Source organism: Mastigoproctus giganteus, chromosome 3, assembly GCF_048544385.1.
Source record: "Mastigoproctus giganteus isolate SK-2022 chromosome 3, ASM4854438v1, whole genome shotgun sequence".
Taxonomy (NCBI): domain Eukaryota; kingdom Metazoa; phylum Arthropoda; class Arachnida; order Uropygi; family Thelyphonidae; genus Mastigoproctus; species Mastigoproctus giganteus.
This window is the reverse complement of record NC_143577.1, coordinates 205,964,644-205,990,801: the sequence shown is the minus strand read 5'-3', so window position 1 is coordinate 205,990,801 and position 26,158 is coordinate 205,964,644. Positions and strand designations below refer to the sequence as shown.

The following is a 26,158-nucleotide window of genomic DNA, read 5'->3' as shown; positions in this document are numbered from 1 at the left end:
ATTTGTCAATGTTAAACTTCATTTGCCACCTCTCAGCCCATCTGCTCAACCTTTCCAGATCCTGTTGCAGCAGCATAGTGTCAGTAGTGTCCTTGACAACCCTGCCAACCTTTGTATCGTCTGCAAACTTGGACATTAAGCTTGATATACCATCATCAATATCATTTATAAATACAGAAAACAATAATGGAGCCAACACTGAGCCCTGAGGGACTCCACTAATAACATTAGTCCACGATGAGCAGTGTCCATTGATTACCACTCTCTGTCTTCTTCCCCTCAACCACCCCTTTATCCATAGCAGCAATTTGCCTCCAATGTCACACTGCTCCAATTTGTGTAGCAGTCTTCCATGTGCAACAGTATCAAAAGCATTTCTATGATCCAAGTATATAATATCAAAGTTATTCCCTGCATCCAGTTCTTTTGTGACTGCATCATAGTATCCAATCAAGTTGGTCAGGCAAGACTTCCCCTTAACAAAACCATGCTGTGTCTGAGCTATAACTGAAGTCTTGTCTAAATGATCCTGCAGTGCTTCTTTAACCAGTGCCTCCATTAATTTTCCTGGAACAGAAGTTAAGCTCACAGGTCTATAATTACTTGTGTCAGCCTTTGATCCTCCTTTATGAATTGGGGGTCACATTTGCACATTTCCAGTCTATGGGTACCTCCCCTGAGTCCAAGGAAGCTCTCATAATTATGGCTAAGGGTTTGCTTACTTCCTTTGCTGCCTCCTTTAATATAACTGGATAGATCCCATCCACCCCGGGTGCCTTTCTTGTGTTTATCTTCAAACAGTTTCTCCTCCACTTTACTCCCAGTTATTTTAAGATTCTGTAGCTTACTGTTAGAGTTGAATACACCTCTGGCATTCACCTTGCTGAATAACTCCTCATGTGTGAATGTCGATGCAAAATATTCATTTAGTTTGTTAGCTACTTGAGCAGGATCATCAACAGTTGACCCATCAATATCAAGTGGACCAATCTGATTCATCCCCTTCCTTCTAGAGTTTACATAAGTAAAGAACTCTTTGTTGTTTTTCTTTGCATCCCTTGCCAAGGATTTCTCGTAATCTGCCTTCGCCTGCCTAACCTCCTTTGTAACTTGGCTGCATATCAACTTGTATCTATCATAGGCTTCTGTGTCATGTGTTAATTTGTAAGTATCCCATGCATTTTTCTTCTCTGCCATATGCCTCATTAGTTCATCTGACATCCATTTTGGCCTAAACCTTGAACAATATTTCTTAGTTGTTATGTAAAGCCTAGTAGCTTCCAAGATAAGTTCTTTGAATGCTTCCCATTTTGAATTTGCTGTTGGTAACATCATCAGTTGGTCCCACTGTATAGAATTTAAATACTGTCTCAGTCCATCGTAGTCGCCTTTACGGAAGCAATAACCCTTCCCTTTACCCTAATGGTAGTTACCTCCTTGAGTAAATCCCACTTCAGCACACTGTGATCACTGCCACCTAGTGGTTCATTTATCTGCAGATTCTTAATGCATGAAGAATCACTGCTGATAATCAAATCAAGAGTATTACTCCCTCTAGTTGCCTCCGGAACATGCTGATGTAGCAAACAATCATCCAATAAATCCACAAAAGCCCTGCTAGTGCGTGAGTAACCAGCCCCCAAATTCCAGTCAATATCTGGGAAATTAAAATCTCCCATTATAAGACTCTCTGATTTACTGGCCCACTCTATTTCCCTGTACAGTTCCTTATTATACTCATCAGAGTCATTAGGCCTATAGCACACTCCTACTCTCAATTTTGATCTCCCAATGCTTATGTCACACCAAACTGACTCAACACTGCACTGTCCAGCGATGTCGACTGGCTTCACTTCCTTGGTTTTTATGTGTTTCTTAACTAATAGCATAACCCCTCCCCCCTTCCTATCCTGTCTATCCTTTCTGTAGACGTTGTACTCCCCAAATTGCAGTTCTGCATCCCTTATTTCTGTGTGACACCACGTCTCTGATATCCCAACAATATCTGCCTTTGATGTTTTGAGCAATACCTCAAATTCATCAAATTTATTTACTAAACTCCTAGCATTGGTGTACACACAAGTATACCTGCACCTGTTTCTATTCTTAGCTACCCTAACACAACCCATGTGTTTACTTGTACCGCAATGGCTCCCAGCAGTCTCTGAAATACCATGCATCTTGTTTTTCAGGCTTCTGCTCATTCTAATAGAAGCAGTGCAAGAATCTCTTTCACCTCTGCCAGTGGCTACTGTCAATCTATTGGTCTTTGTCTCCCCCCAAGCTAGCAGTTTTCCGACCCACCTAACACTGCCTCGATAGCATCAGCAAATATTCTTGCACCCTTTCTATTTAAGTGTATCCCATCCCTGTAGAAGCAATCTCTCCTGTTAACAAGTACAGTCCAGGCTGAAAAAAATTCTACCCCTTGAGCCTTGCACAATCTTTCCAGGGCCGAATTGATCGACAAGGCTCTCATATACTCCCTCCTATCGTGTCTGGGCAGAATTGCAGACACTTTCAAATTCAACCCTAATTCTCGGCTTTTGTTCAGCAGTGACCTGTACTTGTTAAGTAATTCTGCCGGTCTCCTACTCTTAATATTATTAGTGCCAATGTGTACAACTATATCACCTTTTGTGCCCTTAAAAGATGATATTCGCTCTACAACGTCATCAACCTTTGCCCCTGGCAGACATACCCTGGTCCTGTTCCACCTATCTTTTTTACAAAGCATGTTCCCCGTTTCCCTGACAATAGAGTCACCAACAACTACTAGTTCCTTCGGGACCAGCGCATTCTGCCTTGGGGGTTGCCTCTGTGTCACGCGATGCCCAAGTGCAAGCTCTGGCGTTGATGTGGGCAGCTGAGAGCTTGATGGGCCCCTCAATTTAGTTTCTTCGAGGGCATCCACCCTGTCCTTCAAGCTCTCATATAGGCCCACAAGAACGCCGAGTTGTTGCCTGATATCGATACACTCCTTGCATCGCGCACACACAAAGACATCCCCCATGGCAGTATCATGTCCCGTACCCGATTGCTCTGCAAACATCAAGCAAACAGTGCATTTTATAAGGCTGTGAGTCAGAGGACAACTGCCCCCCTCAGTTCTGCTCTGAGCCACAGCACTTCCATTAGCTTGAGCCTTTTGCTTTGCTGCTCTGGTCTGAGTCATAATTCTATTAATTTATTAATTAATTATGTTATGTTATTAATTATGTTAAATATAATTAATTATATTACGTTTGTAATCTAAGTCGTTATATGTATTTATTTAAAAATACATATAACGTAATTTAAAAATACATATAACGTATTAAAATGTAAAATAAACAGTAAATACAGGTGTATATGACAATATTTAGAGTAACTCAGTATAGAGAACATAATAAATATGCAAGAATTTTATATTATCCATAAAATGATTATAAGATTAAGTAATATACAAATATTAAGATATCACTAGTTTGATAGTCAGAAACTATAAAATTGCTAATACCTTCTCAAAATGATGAAAAGTATGAGGTCTTTCATTATTCAGTATGAATGTGATAATCAAAAATAGTTTAATTTATGAAGTTTAATGGCTGTCTCAAGAAACTCTCACACTCTTTACTAAAAGTAAAGTTATTATTATTATTTTATTTAATCTGCTAGGAGCTTCCAATATTTATAGTAAAATAACTCATCACCAATTAATGTATAAGAAATTGACTAAAAAATTCTAGTGTAGTAAAAAAAAAAAACTATATTAATATTTTCACCTTGAGTAAGGAGTGTGAGGTTTTGTGCAACAGCAATTAAAAAAATTAAAAAATGAGCATTTTTTTTAATATTAAAGATGTTAAATGGGGAATGTAAGGTATGAGGAATGTAACCGAAGCCTACCTACCAATAAGGTGGAATGACTGCAGGACACTATTTAATTAAAATGTTTTTAGGTACTTTCACAAATGTGTAAAATGTCCATTAGTTTTGGCATGTTCATCCACCTGTTCATATGTAATAACTTTATCCCAGTGAAGCAATTTTCATGAAATGTTAGATTTAGCTATTACAGAAAGTTTTGTAAAACCATTCAAAATTTCATTAAAATCAGACAAATAGAAATCCAACAATTAGATAATTTCTTTTATAAATATCATGGAGTATCTACACTATATATTACAATTAGTGCTGAAAATTCTGTTGCAGTTATTGGAAGAAAGAATGGGCATTAGCATTAGTAGAGGCACATGATGCAAGAAAGCAAGCTTATATCATCAGCATCAGCGAAAAAAAAAAAAAAAAAACCTTTCCATTTCACCGATCCATTTGCTCCAAATGTTTGTCCAGTTCTGCCTTGAATTTATTTAAGCTGTCAACTTGTACAACAATAGATGTAAGTTTGTTCCAGCAATCAACCACACACTGGCTAAACTTCCACACATCCAATCTACAACTGTATAAATACAGCAGCAAAAAACCAAAATGCTCTAGTTCAGGCACTGCACATATTAAAGTAGTTCATTTCTAAAGAGTTCAATTTTTGTTATTAATTTCCTTATTATAAAAATAATGAATTATTATCATTTGTTTATTTAATTAATCATGGAAGATCCATGAAAAATAAGTATTATTATTTTAATTTTTATATCCAGAAGGAAATAAGTTAAAAGTATCTCACAAAAGTAACTGCATAGCACAATGTGAGCTTTATGTTACCATATATTAAAGGAGGCAGCAAAGGAAGTAAGCAAACTCTTAGCCATAATTATGAGAGATTTCTTGGACTCAGGGGAGGTACCCATAGACTGGAGATGTGCAAATGTGACCCCAATTCACAAAGGAGGATCAAAGGCTGACACAAGTAATTATAGACCTGTGAGGTTCTGTTCAAGGAAAATTAATAGAGGCACTGGTTAAAGAAGCACTGTAGGATCATCCAGACAAGACTTCAGTTATAGCTCGGACACAGCATGGTTTTGTTAAGGGAAACTCTTGCCTGACAATTTTATTGGATACTATGATGCAGTCACAAAACAACTGGATGCAGGGAATAACTTTGATTTATATATTTGGATCTTAGAAAGGCTTTTGATACTGTTACATATGGAAGACTGCTGCACAAATTGGAGCAGTGTGGCATTGGAGGCAAATTGCTGCTATGGATAAAGGGGTGGTTGAGGGGGAGAAGACAGAGAGTATTTATAAATGATATTGAAGATGGTATATCAAGCTTAATGTCCAAGTTTGCAGACGACACGAAGGTTGGCAGGGTTGTTAAGGACACTACTGATGCTATGCTGCTGCTGCAACAGGATCTGGAAAGGTTGAGCAGATGGGCTGAGAGGTGGCAAATGAAGTTTAACATTGACAAATGTAAAGTACTACATATGGGAAACAGTAACCCCAGAGTGATGTATCAACTCTGTGGTACTACACTGACAGTGGTAGAGAATGAAAAGGACCTGGGGGTAATTGTGCAGGCAGATATGAAGTTCTCTGAGCAGTGCAGACGGGCTGCAAGAGTAGCTCATGGTGTCTTGTCAATGATATACAGGAATTTTTCTAGCAGGGATAAGGAGGTGATTATTCCCTTGTATAAGGCAATGGTCAGGCCACACCTAGAGTACTGTATACAGGTCTGGAGGCCTCATTTCAAGAAGGATGTAGAGCTGCTGGAACAAGTACAGAGAAGGGCAACAAGATTAGTGAATGGAACAAAGGGTTGCTCTTACGAAGAAAGGCTTAAGTTTTGCAAATTACAGTGTCTGGAGACTAGGCATCGGCGAGGTGATCTGATAGAGGTGTATAAAGCCTTGAATGGTTTGAACATGCTCAATACTGATGGGATTCTTCCTTTTGCTCAGAATAATCACCGGAGAGGGCATAAATTCAGATTGAGGAAAGACAGATGTAGGATAGATGTGCGGAAATTTGCCTTTAGCCAGCGGGTAGTTGGTTGGTTGGTGGAACAGACTTCCATCCCTTGTTGTGGAAGTTGATAGCCTATATAAAAATAAGGCTCAGCTGGACAGGTATTTCGAACGAATGGAGGGGTGAAGTGGAAGTGGTTTTTTTTTTTTTTTTTTTTTTTGTTTTTTTTTTTGGCTGATGCTGCATAAGCTTGCTTTCTTGCATCATATGCCTCTACTAATGCTAATTTGTTTATTTTATTAAATCATAGATCCTTGATACAAGGGAGGGATGTTATTAAAAAGTTCGTAGCCTCATTTACATATCACAACAATAAAATTGTGAGTATAATCTTCTCTGGTTATTTGGTCCTTTTTTATAAACAAATGCAAAAATATATGTTAATTCCATTATTTTGCTTTGTTTGAGAACCTGTTGACCTTTAGATAATGGAGAAATTTGAATATTGTGCTGTCACAAGGTACAAAAGAAGGGTTTAATGCCAAAAGAAATCCAGGATGATATTGTACATGTTTAGCATTAGCATTAGTAGAGGCATTTGATGCAAGAAAGCAAGCTTATGCAGCATCAGCCAAAAAAAAAAAAAAAAAAAACCCACTTCCACTTCACCCCTCTGTTCGTTCAAAATACCTGTCCAGCTGAGCCTTAAACTTATTTAGGCTATCAACCTCCACCACAAGGGATGGAAGTCTGTTCCACCAACCAACCACCCGCTGGCTAAAGGCAAATTTCCGCACGTCTATCCTACATCTGTCTTTCCTCAATTTGAATTTATGCCCTCTCAGGTGATTTTTCTGAGCTAGAGGAAGAATCCCATCAGCATTGAGCATGCTTAAACCATTCAAGGCTTTATACACCTCTATCAGATCACCTCGCTGGTGCCTAGTCTCCAGACACTGTAATTTGCAAAACTTAAGCCTTTCTTCGTAAGAGCACGCCTTTGTTCCATTCACTAATCTTGTTGCCCTTCTCTGTACTCGTTCCAGCAGCTCTACATCCTTCTTGAAATGAGGCCTCCAGACCTGTATACAGTACTCTAGGTGTGGCCTGACCATCGCCTTATACAATGGAATAATCACCTCCTTATCCCTGCTGGAAAAATTCCTGTATATCATTGACAATACTCCATGAGCTACTCTTGCAGCCCGTCTGCACTGCTCAGAGAACTTCATATCTGCCTGCACAACCACCCCCAAGTCCCTTTCATTCTCTACCACTGTCAGTGTAGTATCACAGAGTTGATACGTTGCTCTGGGGTTGCTGTTTCCCATGTGTAGTACTTTACATTTGTCAATGTTAAACTTCATTTGCCACCTCTCAGCCCATCTGCTCAACCTTTCCAGATCCTGTTGCAGCAGCATAGTGTCAGTAGTGTCCTTGACAACCCTGCCAACCTTTGTATCGTCTGCAAACTTTGACATTAAGCCCGATATACCATCATCAATATCATTTATAAATACAGAAAACAATAATGGACCCAACACTGAGCCCTGAGGGACTCCACTAATAACATCAGTCCACGATGAGCAGTGTCCATTGATTACCACTCTCTGTCTTCTCCCCCTCAACCACCCCTTTATCCATAGCAGCAATTTGCCTCCAATGTCACACTGCTCCAATTTGTGTAGCAGTCTTCCATGTGCAACAGTATCAAAAGCCTTTCTAAGATCCAAGTATATAAAATATCAAAGTTATTCCCTGCATCCAGTTCTTTTGTGACTGCATCATAGTATCCAATCAAGTTGGTCAGGCAAGACTTCCCCTTAACAAAACCATGCTGTGTCTGAGCTATAACTGAAGTCTTGTCTAAATGATCCTGCAGTGCTTCTTTAACCAGTGCCTCCATTAATTTTCCTGGAACAGAAGTTAAGCTCACAGGTCTATAATTACTTGTGTCAGCCTTTGATCCTCCTTTGTGAATTGGGGTCACATTTGCACATTTCCAGTCTATGGGTACCTCCCCTGAGTCCAAGGAAGCTCTCATAATTATGGCTAAGGGTTTGCTTACTTCCTTTGCTGCCTCCTTTGAGTACATTTGCTCCATCACATGCTATGGTGAAAAAATAGGCAGCAAAATTCAAATAGAGTGAGAGGGGCAAAAAGCACTGAAGACCTTTTCAGTGGGTAACTAATAATAGCTAATTCCAGATTAAGAATAAACTACATCTTAGTTCATACACTGCATTAAGGAAAAACATAGAACTAAATTAAAGGAGATAAAAAAAGAAAGATAGTTGGAATTGATGGGATAAAGGAACCAACAAAGTGATGTAGACAGCTATACAAGAAGGGAATATGGCTGGAGGATTTTATGTCTACTATTATGATTCCAACAAAAAAATAAAAAGAACACAATCAAATGTAAGGATTTCAGAACCATTAATTTGATATAATATGCAGCAAACATGATATGAGGATAATGAATGAAAGACCAAGGAAAGAAAGGAGGAAACAAAAACAACTTCATTCAATATGGGTTCTGAACGGGAAGAGGAAAAAGGGATTTGATAGGAATAAAGCAAATTTTGAAACATTCATAACATAATTACTTTTAACATTCATAACACAAAGCATTAAGCAAATGATAATTCAAAGGCAATAAAAGTGAAATGAGGAAATAAATTAACCCTTACCTGCTTATGTTTAAGAATAGATTTTATTTCTCTCAGTAAGTAAGACAAAGGTGTGAGACTAGGCTTGCCAAATGGCTGTATAACACCCTATTTAAAAATAATAGCAAAAAAAATAAAAACATGATTATAATATGACTATATGAATATGATTATGTGAAATACAAAAATAAGTCATCAAACTGACCTGTGAGAAAATGGTTTGATGTTCCATTTAATTGACTGTTATGAAACAAGTGTACATTACAGTAATAGAACTTTATGCTGTTTGATGAAATTGCTTGTTATATGTAATTTTCTCTTTGAGAATACAGGTTTTTTTTTTAACTCTTACTTGTTGATTTCAGTTATTCAAATTCCAAAACAGCATGCTTTTGTATAAAGTAGAGAAACCATAGGAGACTGAACTCGGTATTAAAGGGTATAACTGAACTTCAGTCATGTTAGTCTCTGTTTGACAATATGCACTCATGTGCGTGTGCAAGCACGCAAGCGCACACACACACACACACACGTTTTTTACTTTATAACACAAAACTGCAAAGTACAAAATCCAGCAACTCCTGGGATTTACCAGCTTCAAGTAGTAAAAACCTGAAATATCAATGCATTTCACTTTATTCCAGACTTTACTGCTTGGATACAGTAAATCCTAGGATTTACCAGTGCATATTGGTAAAAGCCATTATTAGCTTAACTCCACATAGAGCCTGCACATTATCATCAGCTTTTTGAGTGAAGTATTGCATATAAGGTACACCAAATATAATGAATGAGTTACACAAATAACTCTGCAGAGACAGGAGAGGAGATATATCCCCCGCCATACACTTGTTTAAAAATCAGAAATGTGATAACAGCATCAGTAATTATTGCAAACTAATTTTTAAACAAGAACATAGAGTAGGATCTGTTCTCTGTTCATGAAACATTGTTGGTGACAGTGCAAAAAAAAGGGGAACTGATAATTTCAACAATGTTCCACAATAAGGTCCATTCACTTCTCTGATTTTAAAACAAATTTGAGTAGCATGGTAAGTTGCAGCTATGAATAAAGGGATGATTGAGTGGAAGAAGACAAAGAGTGGTAATCAATGGACACTGCTCTTCACGGATTAGTGTTATTAGTGGAGGCCCCCAGGATTCAATGTTGAGCTCATTGTTGTTTTCTGTATTTATCAATGATATTGACGAAGGTATATTAGGATTAATGTCCAAGTTTGCATATGATACGAAGGTTGGCAGGGTTGTTAATGACAGTAATGGCAGTGTGCTACTGCAACAGGATCTAGAAAATTTGGGCAGATGGGCTGAGAAGTGGCAACTGAAGTTTAACACTGACAAATACAAAGTACTGCACATGGGTAGCAGTAACTCCAGAATAATGTACCAACTGTGTGGTACTCCACTCAGGGCAGGAGAATGAAAAAGACCTGGGGGTAATTGTGCAGTCAGATATGAAGTGTTGTAGTGGAGGTCAACAACTTAAATAAGTTGAAGGTAGAACTAAACAAACATTTGGAGTGAATGGATGGGTGAAACGGGAAGATTTTTTTTTTTTTTTTTGGCTAATGCTATATAAGCTTGCTTTCTTGCATCATATGCCTCTACTAATGCTAATGCTAAAAAACAAGGGCATAAGGGAATATATTCCCTATCCCCACCACAACAATAGATGGAAGCCTGTTCCAACAATCAACCACCTGTTGACTGAAGGCAAATTTCCACACATTCATCCTTTCTCAACTTAAATTTATGCTCTCTCTCAGAAGAGAAAGAATACTATTCACATTCAGCTTACTCAATCCCTTCAAGGCCTTAAACACCTCAATTAGATCAACCCGCAGGTGCCTAGTCTCCAGAAGCCACAATTTGCAGAAAAAGCCTTTTTAAGTAGGAGCACACTTTTGATCCCTTCACCAATCTGGTTGTACTTCTCTGCACCCGTTCCTAAAGTGAGGCCTCCAGACATGTATACACTACCCAAGATGCAGCCTAACCATGGCCTTGTACAAAGTGATAATCACCTTAATCCCTGCTAGCAAAGTTTCTGTATATCATTGCAAGACCACATGAACTGTTCTGGCAGCATGTCTGCACCTCTCAGAGAATTTCATATCTGACTGCACAATTACCCCAGATCTTTTTCATTTTCCACTACCCTGAATGTAGTACACATAGTTGATAAGTTACTCTGGGATTACTGCTGAACCGCCATTTCTCAGCCTACTGATCCAATTTTCCTAGATCTTGTTGCAGTAGCTCACCCTGATAACTATCGTTAACATCTGCCAACCTTTGTACCATCTGCAAACTTAGACATTAAGCCTGATATCCATTCCTCAATATCATTAATAAATATTGAAAACAACAATGGGCCCAGGAGTGAACCCTGGAGGACTATTCTGATAACATTACTCTACAAAGAACAGTGTTGTCCATTGACAACAACTCTCTGTCTTCTTCCACTTAACCATCCCTTTATCTATAGTAACTTGCCCTTAATGCTGCATTGCTTCAGTTTATGCAGTAGTCTTTTAGGTGTGACAGTATCAAAAGCCTCCTGAAATTCATGTGTATGTATCAAAATTATTTTTTACATCCGGTTTCTTGGTGACTGCATCATAGTAACTTATCAGATTGGTTTGACAAGATAGCCCCTTAACAAATCTATGCTTTGACTGAAGTATAACTGAATTCTGTCCAGATGGTCCTGCATCACTTCTTTAACCACTGACTCCATTATTTTCCCTGGAACAGATGTTAAGCTAACAGGTCTGTAATTACTCATGTCACCTTTTTGATCCCCTTTATTAATTGAGGATACATTTGCACATCTTCAGTCAATATGGACCTCCACTGAATCCAAGGATGCTCTCATAATTATGGTTAAAGGCTTGCTTACTCCCTTTGCTGCCTCTTTTAATATGATTGGATAGATCCCATTCACCCCAGGTGGCTTTTCTATGTTCGGCTTTAGCAATTCCTCTTCCACTTCCCTTTCAGTTATTACAAAGTCATTTAGCTCCCCATTGGAGTTTTATAAACTCCTGGCATCCACTCTCCTAATGAATTCCTCATGTGTGAATGATGTAGATGCAAAATACTTATTCAATTTGTCAGCAAACTGAACAGGATCATGAACAGTTAGCCAATTGACATCAAGTGGCCCAATGTGATTGAGTCCCTTCCTTCTACTGTTAATATAAGCATAGAAGTCTTTGCTGATTTTCCATGCATTCTTTGCTAGAGACTTCTCATAATCTGCCTTTGCTTGACTAACCTCCTTTGTGACTTCATTATAGACTAATTTATGTCTACCATAGGCTTCTAAATCACCTGATAATTTATATGCATCCCATGCACTTTTCTTCTCTGCCACTTGTCTCAGTTGTTCATCTGACATCCATTTAGGTCTGAGCCTTGAACGGTATTTCCTTGTTGGTATGAAAAGCCTAATAGCTTCTATGATTACTTCTCTGAATGCTTCCCACTTAGAATTTGCTGTTGGTAACATGATCAGTTGGTCCCACTGCACAGAAATGAAAACTGTCAGAGTCAGAGAAAACTGTAGTCACCTTTATGAAAGCAAAAGCCTTTCCCTTTACAGCAGTTATTCTTTAATTTAATTCCACATTAATACACTGTGATTGCTGCCACCCAGTGGGTCTGTTACCTGCAGATTCTTATTGCATTTATAATCACTGTTGATAACCAGATCAAGAGTATTGCTTCCTCTTGTTGCCTCTCTGACATGCTGCTGTAGAAAACAGTCATGCAAGAAATCTGCAAAATTCTTGTGTAAGTGACAAACCCAGTCAACTTCTGGAAAGTTAAAATCCCTTATTGTAAGACATTCTGATTTACTGGCCCACTATTTCTCTGTATAGCTGTTTGGTATACTTATCACAGACATTAGGCCTATAACACACTCCAACTCTCAATTTTGTTTTCCCAGTGCGTATATCACAACCAGTGGCGTAACTAGGGTGAGGCAGGTGGGGCACGTTCCTTTGGTGCCAAATTTAGGGGCACCATTATTCATCATCATCATCATCAGCCATTTTCAATCCACTGCAGGATGAAGGCCTCTCCAGCAACTTTCCAGTTCCTTCTGTTTTGAGCACTGGTCATCCATTTACTACTCAAAACCTCATGAATTTCATCTATCCATCTCCGCCTTTGTCTTCCAGGTTTTCTTCTAGCTCCTCTTGGGTACCATTCTGTTATTTTCTTAGTCCATCTGTCATCATGTCTTCGAGCTATGTGTCCTGCCCAAGACCATTTTAGTTCTTTAGTTTTGATAAGAATGTCCTTTACTTGAGTTTGCTGCCTAATCCATGTGTTTCTCTTCTTATCTAACAGTCTGATTCCCAATATAATTCGTTCCATTCTTCGCTGTGTAGTTCTTAGCTTCTCTTCCATTCTTTTGGTGAGTGCCCAAGTTTCACTTCCATAAGTCATGGTGGGGAGTATACATTGATTCATTATTTTACGTTTCAGACAAACTGGGATATTGCTCTTCAGTATGTGACTATATTTCCTGAATGCTATCCATCCAAAATTTATTCTTCTCTTGACTTCCAGCCATTTATCATTATTACAGCTAATAACTTGTCCCAGATAAGTATATGACTCCACCTTTTCAATTACTGCTCCTTCAATCATTATTTCCCTTTCCGTGGCATACTTGTTAATCATTACTTTTGTTTTAGCCATATTCATCTTTAGTCCAAAATCCTTACTAACTGTGCATAACTGATTAAGATTTTCCTCTAATTCTTTGGGATCATGGCTTATGACCACAATGTCATCTGCAAATCGTAAATGGTTTAGGTACTCTCTGTTCACATTGACTCCTTTCTGTGACCAGTCTAATCTTCTGAAAGCTTCCTCAAGGGCAGCAGTAAACAGCTTCGGAGATATTGTGTCTCCTTGTCGAACTCCTTTCTCGATTTTAAATTTGCTACTGTCTTTGTCTAGTCTAATAAAGGATGTAGCACTCTCATATATTTTCTTCAAAATCATAATATATGGAGTATCTATGCCTTGTCTTTCCAGTGCCCGAAACATTGCCTTATGCTGTATGGAGTCAAATGCCTTTTCATAATCCACAAATGCCAGGCATAATGGTGTTTTATATTCATTTGCTTTCTCCATTAGCTGTGATATTACGTGAAGGTGATCCATAGTTGAGAATCCTGTCCTAAAGCCAGCTTGCTCTTTCGGTTGATTCTCATCAAGTATTCTTTCTAATCTGTTAGTAATGACCCTTGTGAACAACTTGTAGATATGGGATAACAAGCTAATTGGTCTATAATTTCCAATTTCTGATTTATCTCCTTTCTTATGCAGCAAAACTATGATTGCATTATTCCACTGCTTAGGCATCGCACCTTTTCTAATGCACTTTGTGAAGAGCCTTGCCAGTATTTGTGTTATGTCTCTTCCTCCCAATTTTAACAACTCTACAGTAACTTCATCTTCCCCCGGGGCTTTCCGATTCTTCATTTTCTTCAATGCATGTTCTACCTCATCAGGAAGAATATCGGGTATGTTGTATGTGTTGCTACTTTGCAATCCATCTTCCCCACTGCTGGTATCATTCCCTCGCTCCTTGTATAATTTTCTATAGTAGTCTTCTGCTATTTGAATTATGCCTTCTCTGCTGTTTATAAGTACACCATCGCTATTCTTCAGTTTCAGTATCATTGGTCTTTCTGTATTACTGCTCATGGCTGCTGATTTAAATCCTTTGTTTTCCCTTAATGCTTGTTCTACTTTTCTTGTGTTAAATCTTCTTATGTCCTCTCTGAGTCTCTTTCTAATGGCTTTGCATAACTCAGTATACTCAATTTTCTCCCTGTCAGTGTTTTTCTTGCTCTTCATTTGTCGTCTTTGGTTCATCATGTAAAGTGTTTCTTGACTAATTTTTTCTTCTTTGGATTTCTGTTTCCCTATAGGTTTCTTGGGCTTTATCACTTTCAAAAAGTTGTAATATTCCTCGTCGATATCTTGGTCTCAGCAGTCTGCAGAAGCTCATACTTGTTCTTAAGTTCCAGTACATACTGCTTTTTCTCCTCTTCTGTTATCTCAAAGACCTTTGTATTATTTACTCGAGTCAGTTTTTTCCTTTCCTTTCCTACATCTATATCAAGTGTACATCTTACCATTCTGTGATCACTTCCAACATTTACCTTATTCAGGACGGTAACATCAGTCACAATATATCTTCTGTTAGTGAGGATGAAGTCGATTTCATTAGTTGTTAATCCATTTGGACTCTTCCATGTCCACTTTCTGTTCACCCTTTTCTTGAAAAAAAGTGTTCATTACTGACATTCCTTGAGATTCTGCAAATTCCACAAGTCTTTCACCAATTCCAAAATTTCCTATAGTTCCTCTTTCTGCGCTGTTTTGCCCTTTTCCAACCTTAGCATTGAAGTCCCCCATAATAATAGTGTAGTGGGTTTTCTGCTCATCTAGAAGACTCTCAATTTCAGTGTACATTTCTTCAACCTCTTCATCATCATGGCTCGATGTTGGTGCATAAATCATTATAATCTTTAGCTTGTACCTCTTAGAAATCTTGAGTATTAGTCTTGACACCCTTGGTGATGTACTTTTGAATTCCAAAATGTTGTTTTTAAAATCTTTATGGACCAGAAACCCAACTCCACCTTCACTCCTTTCACTGTTTCCATTGGTGTACAGCAGATTTCCACTTGATAAACTTATAAGTGATTCATTTCTTCTTCTTGTTTCAGCCAAACCGATGATATTCCAATTCACATTTTCTAATTCCTTTTCCAGCTCTAATATCCTGTCTTCACCGATGAGTGATCGTACGTTATAACAGGCCAAGTTCAATTTCCGTGCATGGCAGCCTGGTCGTACCCAGAGATTCTTAGCACCCTCTGCTTCCACTCTGATCCTCTCGCTGCCGTAAGAGGGAGAGTGAAAGCTGCTGGGGACTGAGGGCCATTTGTATTGTTGTGCTCTCATTGCTGGAGGGTTTGGTCTTTTCCTCTTCACGCTGACCAGGCGTCTTGAAGAGAACCACTCTACACGTTCGTTGCCACCTAAGTGACGTAACAGGGCTTACCATCGAGAAGGTGTGCATGAGTGGATTTTAGGGAGGCAGGCCAACCGGACTTCTCCTAAATCTTCTGTAATAGAGAGATATTGGATCCATCAGTGTTTTAGGCTGAGTGTCTGATAACACACAGGATACCTGTTCCCCTCTAAGCCCCGCACCATTATTATGGTTTTTTAAAGAACAGTTTTCAAGGGGTGGCATATGTTTTTTTGCCCTCTACACCATCAAACCCTAGTTACACCTCTGATCTCAGCAAACTGACTCAAAAACATTGCACTAGTAGTCACCGATATCGACTCGATGCACTGCCTTAGTTTTAATATGATTCTTAACTAAGAGCAAATCCCCTCTTCCCCTTCTGTCCTTCCTGTATACATTGTATGTTGCATATTCAAATTCAGCATCACGTTTGAGTGATGCCATGTTTCTGCTATCTCTACAATGCCTGCATTTGTTGACTTAATCAGTACTTCAAATTTGTCAAGTTTATTTACAGTGCTCCTGGCATTAGTGTACATGCAAGTATACATGCACATGGTCTTATTCTTAGTTACCCTAACACATCCCATGTATTCACATGTTTCATGATTACCCACAATTCCCCGTTACCTTTCTTTCCAGGCTACTGCATTTTCCAGTAGAAGCAGTGCAGTAAATCCCTCTGCCTGCTACTCTAGTTAATCTATTACTGTATATTTCCCTCCAAGCTAGCAGTTTTCCAACCCAACTATCACTGTCTTGATAGCATCAGCAAATATTCTTGCACCCCTTCTATTTAAGTGTATCCCATCCCTGTAAAAAGTCTTTCCTGTTAACAGGCAGAGACCATGCTGAGAAAAATTCTATCTCATGGACTTTACACATTCTCTCCAGGGCCAAATTGATTGACAAAGCTCTCAACATGTACCTCCCTCTATCGTGTCTGGGCCGAATTGCAGACACTTTCAAATTCATTCCTAACTTGTGAATTTTTCCCAACATTGCCTTGTACTTGTTAAGTAAGTCCTTTGATAACCTACTCTTAATATTAAGAGGAGGCTATAAAACTAAGACCAACTCTTAATGATATTAAGAGTATAAAACAATATCACCTTTTGTGCCCTTAAAAGATATTTTCTCCACATCGTCATCTACTTTTGCCCCTGGCAGACATACCCTGATTCTATTCCACCTATCCTTGCAAGTATATTTCCCTGACAATAAACCTCCTGTGGAACCAGTGCATTCTGCCTTGGAGATTGCCACTGTATTGCTTGATATACAAGTGTGAGCTCCGGCATTGAGTTGGGCAGCTGAGACAATTTTAATTCTTTTGAGGGCATCTACCCTACTTTTCAAAACTCTCATAAACCCATCAAAATGTTGAGTTTGAGCCTAATTTCTTTCAACTCCCTGCACTGAACACACACACACACACACACACACACACACACACACACACACACACACACACACACACACACACACACACACACACACACACACACACACACACCCTTTGGCTATATCATATCCTCTTCCAGAGAGTTCAGCAAACATTGCACAAGTTGCACATTTTTTAGGCCATGATTCATAATAGAATTGCTTCCTTTGATTCTCCCCCCAAGCAACAACACTCCCGCTACTTTGTGCCTGTTGCTTTGTTGCTCTATTCTGGGGCATGATTTCCATTTAAATAGAATTAATTGATCACCAGTGAAAATTAATTGATTTAATTGAGAATATTACACTAAACTAATAATTCCTAAATGCAGTGATGTCTTATGCTATGAAGTTTTACATTATACCTTACATTATCAAGTTCAAGATATACGTTATGCTATACCATTACGATCACAGTTTTAAATTAGTACTTACTTAATATATACTTACTAAAAAGTAGAAATTTTTAGCTAAAAACAAAAAAAAAAAAATTGTAAGTGATTAGACCCTTCGAACTATTTATTTATCACAACTGAACCCTACTATTCCACTGCAGTACTAGTTACCTGTAATATATTCGCACCAAAACACTTTGCCCTCAAAGTTAAACATTGTGAAGTTCTGTATCAGTGTAAACTTCTAGCCAGATGGCTGTGTCATGGATTTTTTTTTTTTTATGTAAACCACAAACAAGAGAGATATTAGAACCTATAGTACTTAGTACCGTGCATGGGTTGGAGGTTGAGAAGACGAAAGAAGATATTTGTTAACACTGGACTTGAACTTCTGTAGACTGTAATTTTCAGGAAATACATATGAAGGAAGGTTGTTCCAGAAAACAGCAGTTGAATGAATAAACGAGGAAGATGAAAAGTTGGTTCCGTGAGTTTGAAGTTGGACAGTAAATGGATGTCGGCTGGTGGTGGCAAGTGTTTGGACTGTTTTGAAAGAGAGAATTATAGAAGCCAATTCAGAAGAACAGTGCCCATGGAAATATCTGTAGAAGAGGCATGCAGCAGAAACAAAACGTCTATGAGACAGTGAGTGGAGAGACTTTGTTAGAGATGAATCATTAATTAACCTAACTGCCCTCTTCTGAATGGAATCAAGAAGCCTGAGAGAGGTTTTGGGGGAACCACCCCAGATGTGGAAACAATATTTCATGGTAGAGCGGATTTGCGATTTGTACAGAGTGAATAGCTGTTTGGAAGTAAAGTAACACCAAGAGCAAAAGAGAAAAACCACGTTTTTTAGATACAGAGGAAGCAATATTTGTAATGTGCTTGTGCCAAGAGAGATTAGAAGTTAGGGTAATCCCAAAAAGAGATATATCATTTTGCCTAGAAATTGGAGTGTCACCAAAGATAAGCATAGGAGCAGAAGAATCCTTTTTTGTGAGATATAAGACAAGACTGAGTTTTAGAAGGAATGAAATCAACTAAGTTGTCTTTGCCCACCGGAGAATTATTTGGAGATTGACATTTAAGGAATTGATAGCGGATATTCGAGAAGTTGAAGCTGATTCAGCAGAGCAAAGTTTCTTGAACTGGAAAGTGGAATGGAATGTGCTATCATCAGTAAAACTATGGATACGATTTCCAGTCAATGGAAGGTCATTAATGTACAAGAGGAAAAGAGTGGGGGAAAGAACCGAACCTTTGTGGACACCGGCATTAATGGAGAAGTTAGAAGACAGAGGGCAATCTACCATCACCCTCAGTGAGCTATCAGAGAGAAAACTGGATAACCAATTATAAAAAACAGTTCGCAAACCATAAGATGGAAGCTTGTTTAGAAGACCTTTATGCCAAACACGATTGAAAGCCTTTGAGATGTCAAGAGCAACTGCTTGTGTTTCACCAAACCTTGGGGACACCGGCATTAGTGAAGAAGTTAGAAGACAGAGAGGAATTTACCATCACCCTCAGTGAGCGATCAGAGAAAATTGGATAACCAATTAAAAAAACAGTTGTAAGATGGAAGCCTGTTTAGAAGACCTTTATGCCAAACACGATCGAAAGCCTATGAGATGTCAAGAGCAACTGCTTGTGTTTCACCGAACTTTTCCATTGAATTAGTCCATAAACGGGTAACATAAGCCAGAATATCACCAGTGGATCGACACTGACGGACTCCATACTGTCAATCGTTGATCAGACGGAAGGTTTCTAGGTAGTTTAAGAGTTGATGGTTAATTGATTTTTCCATTACTTTAGAAAGAGTAGAAGTAATTGAGAAATTGCAATAACTAGATCCTTTTTAAGAATTAGAAGATTTAGTTTCTGTTTTTAATAAACATTAACTCTCCAGTAATTGTTCTGTCATTCCTTTAGCTGTGTAAAATAAATAGCATTATAACAAAGCTTTAACTAACATTTAGCCAGACCTTGCCTTGTTACTCATTTTTGAGCCAGAACTATTTTTAGCTTCAGTTTAGAATAATTTAAACCTTTGGCTCTTATTAGTTGCATAAAATCAACCACTTTAAATATAAACTTTATACAAAATATTAAAACTCTTAACTCTTTCTCAGTAGATTAAATCAAAAATTATCTCTCTAATTACTATATTGAGTCATGCACATACTGTGTTGCAAGTGCACTCAACATTACATCCACTGTTGCTCTAAGTCAAGACACAATTTAACAGAGGGAGTGTGGAGAAACATTTTTACATACAATGCTTTAGGCCTTCATAACAAAATAAACTAAACATATCTACTTCAAGACGAATTCATATTTATAGTTGGGATGATCAACTATATTTATAGTTGATCATCTATATTTATCAACTATATTTATAGTTGATCATGCCAAATATTGATGGAAGTTGATAGTTTAAATAAATTCAAGGCAGAACTAGATGAACATTTAGAGTGAATGGGTGAGTGAAATGGGAAGGGCTTTTTTATTGCTGACGTTGTGTAAGTTTGCTTTCTTGTATCATAGTTGCAACTGAAAGCCAAATGTCCTGTTCTGCAAATTCTTTTTTAACTCATAACTATAATTCCTAGTCATTGTTAATGTCTGTATGAAATCTGCTATGTACATATATTCGATATTTTATGTCATTTCCTTTGTACTATTATCTGCCCCTAGCCATGTGCTGTGATGGGCTTGCTGCTGTATTAGCAATAAATGAATATTTATTTATTTATATGCCTCAACTAATGCTAATGATCAACAATAATTTTTCTCTCCATACCTGTGTCAGTAGAGAGTAATGAAAATCCCTCTTCTAGCTTGACAACCCCAAAAATTTAAAATAAAAAGATGCACAGATATCTATAGATATCTCTATAGCAGGCCTGGCTAATCTGCAGCACAATAGATGATTTTTATACTACTGACTACATCAGTGGGAAATCTGCACTAGACATGATAAATAATGAGAAAAATAATACTAGATCAGCTGTACTTTCCCGAATCCCCACGACTCATTCCCTTCTTCGAACCGGAAACTCTGCAGATGGAAGTAACTGATTTATGGTGCAACAATGAACTAAAACACATTCACATCACGACACCAAATATCATCTTTTACAACACATATGTGATAGTGGAAAAGTATCCCAAATTAAGATTTTTTGCACAAAAAATAGTTTGCTAAACCACATATGTTAGCGAAACTTTCTTCTCAAAAATGAAATTTATTAAAAGTAAATCTCGAGCTTCAATAACAAATCAATTAAGATGTGCAACTACCAATATTAAAGTAGATTTTAAAAAAATTTGAGTGATTGCAAAGAAAAGCAAATATCTCATTGATGTAGATATAAAATAAAAATGAATGAATAAAATAAATTTTTTTATGGCATTTTAATTTTTTATTTTATATGTGGCCCGCGGAAAGTTTGTAGTTCGTCAAGTTGGCCCGCAGAACGATTTGGGTTGCCAGACCTGTGCTATAGCATGGTTCACTCAGTGTTTGCTTGTTATAGTACTTCATATATTTTTATATCCTTAATCAGAGTTGTGCTCTGTTCCCTTGGAATAGCACTATTAACTCCAAACATCTTATGAGGAGTTACCCATTAGCAGGAATTTGGCTGCCTGAGGACAACCATCTCAAAAAATAATAACTTTAATGCTTTTCAATGTCAATCAATTGTAATTCGTAGTGCATCATACTTTCAAAGGTGTTTGATTTTCTATTAAAATTGACTTTTAACCAATAATTATCAAGAAAAATGGCTGTATTGGCTGAACTGGAAGTGCTGCAAAGCATTTCCATTTTATGACAAGGAGAAATCTTGAAAGTGTTATGTCCATTGTCCCACAATTTATTTCTCATGCCCATAAGCAATTTACATTTTTAATTGCGATAACTCAAATTCAAATTTTTAATTCAAACTCAATTCAAATTTTTAATTGAGATAACTAGGCAGCTCTAATGTATAATTATATAGTGTAATACGCATCACTGCATTTAGGATTCTATTAGATAGCGTAGTATTGACAATTAATTAATTAAATTTATTGATCTTATTAATTTAAAATATCATGCCCCAGACCAGAGCAGCAAAGCAACGGGCACAAAGTGGCAGGAGTGCTGTGACTCGGGGGAGAACTGAGGGGGGCAATTCTCCAACGCATCACAGCCTAAAAAAATGTGCAACTTGTGAAATGTTTGCCGAACTCTCTGGAACAGAACATGATCTAGCCAAGGAGGATGTCTTTGTGTGTGCCAGGTGCAGAGAGTGTCTAGAAATTAGCCATCAACCCAGCGTTCTACTGGGCGCCTATGAGAGCTTGAGGTGTAGGGTAGATGTCCTCGAAGAAATTAATATGAGGGGCCCGTCAAGCTCTCAGCTGCCCAACTCAACGCCAGAGCTCACTCCTAGGCATCAGGCAACACAGCGGCAATCTCCAAGGCAGAATGCGCTGGTCCCAAAGGAACTAGTTATTGTTGGTGACTCTATTGTCACGGAGACGGGAATATATTGTGTAAAAAGGACAGATGGAACGGGAACAGGGTATGTCTGCCAGGGGCAAAAGTTGATGACGTTGTAAAGTATATATCATCTTTTAAGGGCACAAAAGGTGATATTGTTGTACATGTTGGCACCAATGACATTAAGAGTAGGAGATCTGCAGATTTATTTAACAAGTACAGGTCAATGTTGCAAAAAAGTCTTGAAATAGAGTTAAATTTGAAAGTGTCTGCAATTCTGCCCAGGCACGATAGTAGGGAGTACATGATGAGAGCCTTGTCAATCAATTCAGCCCTGGAGGAAATGTTTAAGGCTCAAGGGGTAAAATTTTTTTCAGTTTGGTCTGTGCTTGTTAACAGGAGAGACTGCTTCTATAGGGATGGGATACACTTAAATAGAAAGGGTGCAAGAATATTTGCTGATGCTATCGAGGCAGTGTTAGGTGGGTCAGAAAACTGATAGCATTGGGGGGGGATTCACAGAATAAAAGGTTAAAAGTAGCCGCAGGCAGAGGTGAAGGTGATTCTTGCACAACTTCTATTAGAATAAGTAGCGATCTGGAGCGAGGGGTGCTGGGGGTTTCAGGGACTGATGGCAGTCATCGTGAAACAGGTGGGTATGTGGGATGTGTTAGGGGGAATAGGTGCATGTATACCAATGCAAGAAGTATAGTAAATAAATTTGATGAATTTGAGGTGTTGGTCAGGACATCAAAGGTGGATATTGTTGGGATATCAGAGACATGGCGTCACACTGATATTAGGAATGCAGAATTGGAATCTGGGGAGTACAATGTGTACAGAAAGGATAGACAGGATAGGAAGGCAGGAGGTGTTATGCTGTTAATTAAGAAAAACATAAAATCAAAAGAAGTGCATCCAGTTGATATAGATGAACAGTGCACTGCTGAGTCAGTTTGGTGTGACATAAGCACTGCAAAAGCAAAAATACAAGGAGTGTGTTATAGGCCTAATGACTTGAATGAGTACAATGAACAATTGTACAGAGAAATAAAGTGGGGTAGTAAATCAGAATGTCTTATAATGGGGGATTTTAACTTCCCAAATATTGACTGGAACTTGTGGGTTGGTCACACACACACATTAGTAAGACTTTTGTGGATTTATTGGATGATTGTTTTCTGCATCAGCATGTTCGAGAGGTAACCAGAGAGGGTAATATTCTTGATATGGTTATCAGCAGTGATCATTTGTATATTAAGAATTTGCAGATAAAGGAACCACTAGGTGGCAGTGATCACAGTGTACTGATGTGGGATTTACTTAAAGATTTAATTACCATCAAGGGTAAAGGAAAAGGTTTTTGCTTCCGTAAAGGTGAGTACAGTGGTCTCAGACAGTTTTTAAATTCTGTACAGTGGGATCAACTGACGATGTTACCAACAGTAAATTCTAAGTGGGAAGCATTCAAGGAATTAATCGTGGATGCTACTAAAAGTTTCATACCTATAAAGAAATATTGTTCAAGGTTTAGGCCTAAATGATTATCTAATGAACTAATGAGACTCGTAACAGAGAAGAAAAATGCATGGGATGCATATAAATTATCAAGCGACTCAGAAGCCTATGGCAGATATAAGCTAGTCTGTAATCAGGTCACAAAGGAGGTTAGGCAGGCGAAGGCAGATTACGAGAAATCTTTGGCAAAAGATGCTAAGAAAAACAGCAAGGATTTCTTTACTTATATAAACTCTAAAAGGAAGGGGATGGATCAGATTGGTCCACTTGATATTGATGGTTCAACTGTTGATGAACCTACTCAGCAAACAAACTGAATGAGTACACATGAGGAGTTATTAAGGTTTGAAAATGGCAGAAGGTTATCAAATTGTAGCAGGGTGCTTTTCTAATAACTGAGAGTAAAGTGGAGGAGAAATTGTTGAAGTTAAACATAAGAAAGGCACCTGAGGTGGACGGGATCTATCCAGTTATATTAAAGGAGGCAGCAAAGCAACTAAGCAAACCGTTAGTCATAATTATGAGAGCATCCTTGGACTCAGGGGAGGTCCCCACGGACTGGAGATATGCAAATGTATCCCCAATTCACAAAGGGAGATCGAAGGGTGACACGAGTAATTACAGACCAGTTAGTTTAACTTCGGTTCCGGGTAAAATAATGGAGTCACTGATTAAAGATGCATTGCAGGATCATCTAGACAAGACTGCAGGCAATAATGCAGATACAGCACGGGTTTGTTAAGGGAAAGTCTTGTCTGACAAATCAGATAGGATATTATGATGTGGTTACAAAGGAACTTGATGCAAAAAATAATTTTGATATATTTGGATTTCAGGAAAGCTTTTGACACTGTTGCACATGGAAGACTATTGTACAAATTGGAGCAGAATGGTATTAAGGGTAAGTTGCTACAATGGATAAAAGGATGGTTGAGTGGGAGAAGACAGAGGGTGGTAATTAATGGGTGCTGCTCTTCGTGGACTAATGTTATTAGTGGAGTCCCACAGGGTTTGGTGTTGGGTCCTCTGTTGTTTTGTATATTTATGAATGATATTGATGAAAGTATATCAGGCTTAGTGTTGAAGTTTGCAGATGATACCAAGGTTGGCAGGGTTGTTAATGACAGTAATGGCAGTGTGCTACTGCAACAGGATCTAGATAATTTGGGCAGATGGGCTAAGAAGTGGCAACTGAAGTTTAACCTTGACAAATGCAAAGTACTGCATATGGGTAGAAGTAACCCCGGAGAAACGTACCAACTGTGTGGTACTACACTTAAGGCGGTAGAAAATGAAAAAGACCTGGGCGTTATTGTGCAGTCAGATATGAAGTTTCCTGAGCAATTCAGACAGGCTTCCAGGGCAGGTCATGGGGTTTTGTCAATTATATATCGGAATTTTGCTAGCAGGGAAAAGGAGGCGATTGTCCCTCTGTATAAGGCAATGGTCAGGCCATGCCTTTAGTACTGCATACAGGTCTGGAGGCTTCATTTTAGGAAGGATGTAGAGTTGTTTGAGCGTATACAGAGAAGGGCAACAAGATTGGTGAGGGGAATGAAGGGAACCTCTTACCAAGAGAGGCTTAAGTTCTGCAAATTGCAGTGGCTGGAGACTAGGCACTTGCACGGTGATCTGATTGCGGTGTATAAGGCCTTGAATGGGTTGGGCACGCTGAATTCTGATGTGATCCTTCCACTTGTTCAGATTACAAATCTAAGGGGGCATAAATTCAAATTAAGAAAAAACAGATGTAGAATTTATGTGCGGAAATTTGCCTTTAGCCAGTGGGTGGTTAATTGCTGGAACAAACTTCCATAGTACCTGCCCGGCAACCCAAAGGTTGCGGGTTCGATTCCCGCCTCGGGCTTGGATCAAAGTACTGCAAAAACCTTGGGAAGTGCAATATGGCCACAGAAGCCAATGCGCCAACAACTACCAAATCAAAAAAAAAAAAAAAAACTTCCATCTGTCGTTGTGGAAGTTGATAGGTTAAATAAATTTAAGGAGGAACTGGACAGGCATTTGGAGGGAATGGTGTGATTTTTTTTGGCTGATGCTGCATAAGCTCATACACTTGCTTTCTTGCATCACATGCCACTACTACTATGCCTATTTTTTTTCTAAGCTGTTTGTACTACCAGAAATTATGTGTCCAACACTGTAAAACACTATGGTCACATGCTCCATTCCTTTAAAAATATATACTTTATACATCCTTCTGCCCAGTTATTATGGGAAATTATGGGAAAGGGAGCATGTTCTCAGGGGTTAATTAACTGAAGTTTATTGAAATGTTATTTATAAAACATCTTCAGTAACTGCTGTTTCCTAGCTGCTTTTAGCTGAACACTGCATGGTAACACCACTCAGCAATGTTGTTTTCGGTTTAGTTTTGGTTTACACATTGTTTATATGCATTTTGAGTCCAAGTGATTAATTTCAGTTGACTGTGTAGGTAGTTTCAATTCCTCCTCCTTTTTATTAAGTGGCCTCAAAGGAATCAAGTAATTCAGCTAGTGCTAATAATATGAAGAAGGTGGAAAACTATTGGGAAATCTTATCGTTGCAAACTAAATTGGACATTCTAAAAAGACTGGATTCAGGACAGCACTGTATTTACACTACATTTAGTGGTTTTTGAGTGTTACTGTAATTTTAAATAGTATATGCTATATAC

General features: G+C 38.3%; 1 protein-coding gene across 2 annotated transcripts in view; it reads right to left on the bottom strand.

Annotated features, from left to right (window-relative positions):
- The window catches only part of LOC150088625 (zinc transporter 6-like), a 222,268-nt gene that overhangs the window by 182,876 nt on the left and 13,234 nt on the right, over positions 1-26,158 (bottom strand). For both annotated transcript variants that reach the window (XM_090370825.1, XM_090370826.1), the window contains exon 3: positions 8,553-8,639. In XM_090370825.1, coding sequence (XP_090226951.1) covers positions 8,553-8,639 — 87 coding nt within the window. The remainder of the gene's footprint in view (positions 1-8,552; positions 8,640-26,158) is intronic.